General features: G+C 40.8%; 1 protein-coding gene across 1 annotated transcript in view; it reads left to right on the top strand.

Moving 5' to 3' along the window:
• DNAJB4 (DnaJ (Hsp40) homolog, subfamily B, member 4) overlaps positions 1-1,008 on the top strand; it is a 5,788-nt gene extending 4,780 nt beyond the window's left edge. The window contains exon 3 of the mRNA XM_010139227.1: positions 623-1,008. Coding sequence (XP_010137529.1) covers positions 623-856 — 234 coding nt within the window. The 3' untranslated portion in view covers positions 857-1,008. The remainder of the gene's footprint in view (positions 1-622) is intronic.
• Positions 1,009-3,763: the final 2,755 nt, after the last annotated feature.

Below are 3,763 nucleotides of genomic sequence, written 5' to 3'. Positions count from 1 at the left end.
GAAAGAGAAAAGACAAGACAGTATTTAATGTTGATGTGGGTAATACAGTTCCTTCAAAGATAAAAGCCTATTTAGACTTACTGCATTTTTATGTAAATTGGACATTATCTGTATAGACTACGCGTGGTGAATCAAGTGAAGTTGAAGGAATCAAAATGTTATCAGAGAGCCTAGTGATGAAAACAAGCTATTGGTTGAAGTAGGAGAAAGTCTGTGATGTTTTAATTTTGGTGCACCAAAAGAGCTGTTTGCTTTTCTTTGAGAAAATGTTCCCCTAAGATGGCTTTGACATTTGGTATGCCTCTGGAAACTGAGAAGCTGGATGTCTAGTGTGAAGATTTCACTCTCTGCTCAATACCTTATTATTTGATAAAGTCTTTGAAGGATATATAAGCTCAATTTCTCTCCAGTGGCTGTTGCATAAGAATGGTAAATTTTGTGACATTCAGTGACAAATTGAAGCCTTTTCTTTTTAAGAGAGAAACACTGTATTTGAATTTTGACATCACAGTGGACAGTGAAATACTGTTTAGAATGTTAATCTGTTCTAAATAATCCAAATACAGTTGTAGGTACAAAGTTCTGACTGATTTCTTTTTCTCATGACACAATTTTTCTTTAGGCTTTGTGTGGCAGCTCTATCAATGTGCCAACAATAGAAGGAAGAACCATACCCATGACAGTGAATGAAGTTGTAAAGCCTGGGATGAGAAGAAGAATTATAGGATATGGTTTGCCATTTCCCAAAAATCCTGACCAACGTGGAGACTTAATTATAGAGTTTGAAGTAATCTTCCCAGATAACATTTCCCCAGCATCGAAAGAAGTACTTAGGCGAAATCTTCCAGTTTCATAAAACAAAGACTGTATGTCGACAGCTTAAATAGGACACTGGAAATGCAGAAGACTGGCAAGTCTGTGCTTCAAAAGTGCAATCTGTAACAACTAGTGGAATATTTGGTTCTTTTGTTTTTGGGATGGGTGGGGGGAAAACATTGTAATGCTGCATGAGAAGAAAAGGGTTAACTACAAGTCATACAAATGACTTCTGCAGTAAAATTTACAGGGAAAACCACTCATTTTATTTTACATCTCCCTAATCAGAAAAATTTATTCATTATTTTGCCTATTGTCAAATGTAGTTGGTTTTTACAAAATCGGCGCGTATTTCTGATAAAGTACTTGGAGGCTCAAGCACTGTATTTCTTATATCCTTGACATATGTATAACATTACCCATTTATACAGAAATTGGAGATAGTAGTAGAAATACATAAATGTATAAATATTTTAAAGAGCAAAACATGGAAGATATCATTTTGGCCTTCCACTGCACAAAACATAGGCTGAGAAAATCAGCTTGGACTCCTGAACTGCCCCCTCGGTGGATTGAAAGCATTTGCTTTATCACCCCAGAACGTGTGAGGACTGCATTGCGAGTCTAGCAAAGGGCATGTGGCTTGAGAAGCCGGAGTAGCCATTTGCTGTGGGATAGTTTCTCAGTCTTCAGGCAGAACAGCAAGAAGGGATTCTACAGGTACATAAACAGCAAATGGTGGGCCTGTTGTTGAATGGGGAAAGAAAGCTGGTGACAAACAGCATGGAGAAGGCTGAGGTATGTGGTGCCTTCTCTGTATCAGTCTCTACCAGTAAAACAAAGCCTTTGGGAATTCCAGGCCCCTGAGACCAGAGGACAGGTCTGGAACCTCAGTGGTGGAGGATCAGCTTAGGGTATGCCTACACTGGAAGTCTGTGAGCCTGGCAGGTTGCACTCCTAAGTGTTGATGGAGCTGGCTAATGCTGTTGCAAGGCCAATCCAAATTTTTGAATGGTCGTGGAGACTGGGAGATGTTGCAGAAGACTTGAAAAGAACAAGTATCATTCCTATCTTCAAGAAGGAGGAAGATTTGAGGAACTACAGGCCAGTCAGCTTCGTCTCAGTCCTTGGAAGGTGATGGAGAAAATCCTTCTGGAAAGCATTTCCGAACACATGAAGAAGGTGATCAGGAGTAGTCAGTATAGATTTACAAAGGAGAAATTGTGTTTGGCCAACCTCATTGCCTTCTACAGTGAAGTGACTAGCTTTGTGGATGACTGGAGAACAGTCCATGTTGTTTACCTTGACTTTAGTAGACAGCCTGATAAAGCACAGGATAGATAAGTGGAAAGTGAGGTAAATTTAAAAGCCTGCCAAGTAAGTGGGCACAGAGGGATGTAATCAGTGGCACAAAGTCCAGCTGGAGGCAAGTCAGTAGTGGTTTATCCTGTGGCTCCATACCAAGGCCAATGCTGTTCAACATCTTCATTACTAACCTGGATTATGGCATGGAGTGCATCCTCAGCAAGTTTGCAAATCATATAAAACTGGCAGGAGTGGCAGGTAACACCAAAAGATGTACCGCCTTTCAAAGGGACCTCAGCGGGCTGGAGAACTGGATGGAGGATTCTCACAAAGTTCAGCAAGAGAGGATGCAAAGTCTTGCTTCCTGAGGAATAACCCAAGGCATTAGTACACCCTGGCAGCTGACTGGCTGGGAAGCAGCTTTGCTGAGACCTTGGGGTCTTGATGGAAAACAGACTGATGGTGAGCCAGCAATGCACTGTTGAGGCAACGAACACCAGAGCTTTGCTAGCAGGCTGAGGGAGAGACGATCCTTCCTCTACTCTCAGCACTGATCAGGATGCATCTGCAGTATTGCATTCAGTTCTGGGCTCCCCAGTACAAGAAAGATACAAACTTAGGGGAGTGGGTCTAGCACAGGGCCATCTATAAGAGGCTGAGAAAGCCAGAGCTCTTCAGCCTGGGGAAGAGAAGGCTCTAGCTGATTGTGCTTGAGCAGGGGTGTTGCACTACATGGTCCTAAGAGGTTCCTTCCACTCTAAATGATTCTCTGAACTTGGATTTAGCATTTTTCACTAGACAGTGCTATGGGCTGTGTTCTGCAAATGAGGCCTAGCCCAAAGATAGGTGGTACTGATGTGACAGCTTAAATCCCTAGGAAGCAGGTCTATGGTTGGGTGGAAAGATGCACAAAGAACACTGTAGAAGCATTTGGCTAGTGCAGGTATTTAAAGATGATGCTCACGTGAAGTATTCATTCTTTTCAAAGGCTGAGCTTTATTCCCATAAAGAGGAAGGAAAAACCCAGGTCCTAGCTAGAAGAAAGTTTGCTTAAGACTTAAGTGGGATAGGGGTTGCCCATAAACTTTCATATGCTTGAATTGAGTCTTTTTGAATACAAATATGAATTGTCTTTAGAGTTAAAAGATGCATAGGAAAATGGAGAGCCCTCTGTAATAGTCTAGTTTTATAATACAGTAATAGGGCTGGTTCCCTTGATTGCAGCATGATATTGGTGAAAGAAATGCCTTGTGGGCGTGCTTTATTACTTGAGTTTAAAACCATAATACAGTGCTTTAACAATACTTTCAAAGAGGGGGGGTTTTTTGGTGTTTTTCTTTTCTTCATAAGAAAATATATAAGATTTGCTGTCAGCCTTTTGTCTGTGCAAATTTAGTAGTTACCTGCTCTGTTAGGTAGCTTAAATAGCAGTATTATCTTCATATATGTGATTTTCTGCCGGAAAGTAAATCATATGGAAGTTGAGATTTAATTTACAGTAACTTTTTAATGAGCACAAGAAGAATCCCATTTCTGTTACTCCAGTAACTTCCGGAAGATACTGTTTGAGTCAGTTTTCAGTTGCAGATCTCTTCATACAGTGTCAGTTAGTTGTAGTCCTATATCTACAAAGAACTAAATG

This window comes from Buceros rhinoceros, unplaced genomic scaffold (genome assembly GCF_000710305.1).
Source record: "Buceros rhinoceros silvestris isolate BGI_N320 unplaced genomic scaffold, ASM71030v1 scaffold3547, whole genome shotgun sequence".
Classification (NCBI taxonomy): domain Eukaryota; kingdom Metazoa; phylum Chordata; class Aves; order Bucerotiformes; family Bucerotidae; genus Buceros; species Buceros rhinoceros.
The sequence above is the reverse complement of the archived record's forward strand: the minus strand, read 5'-3'. Positions and strand labels throughout refer to the sequence as shown.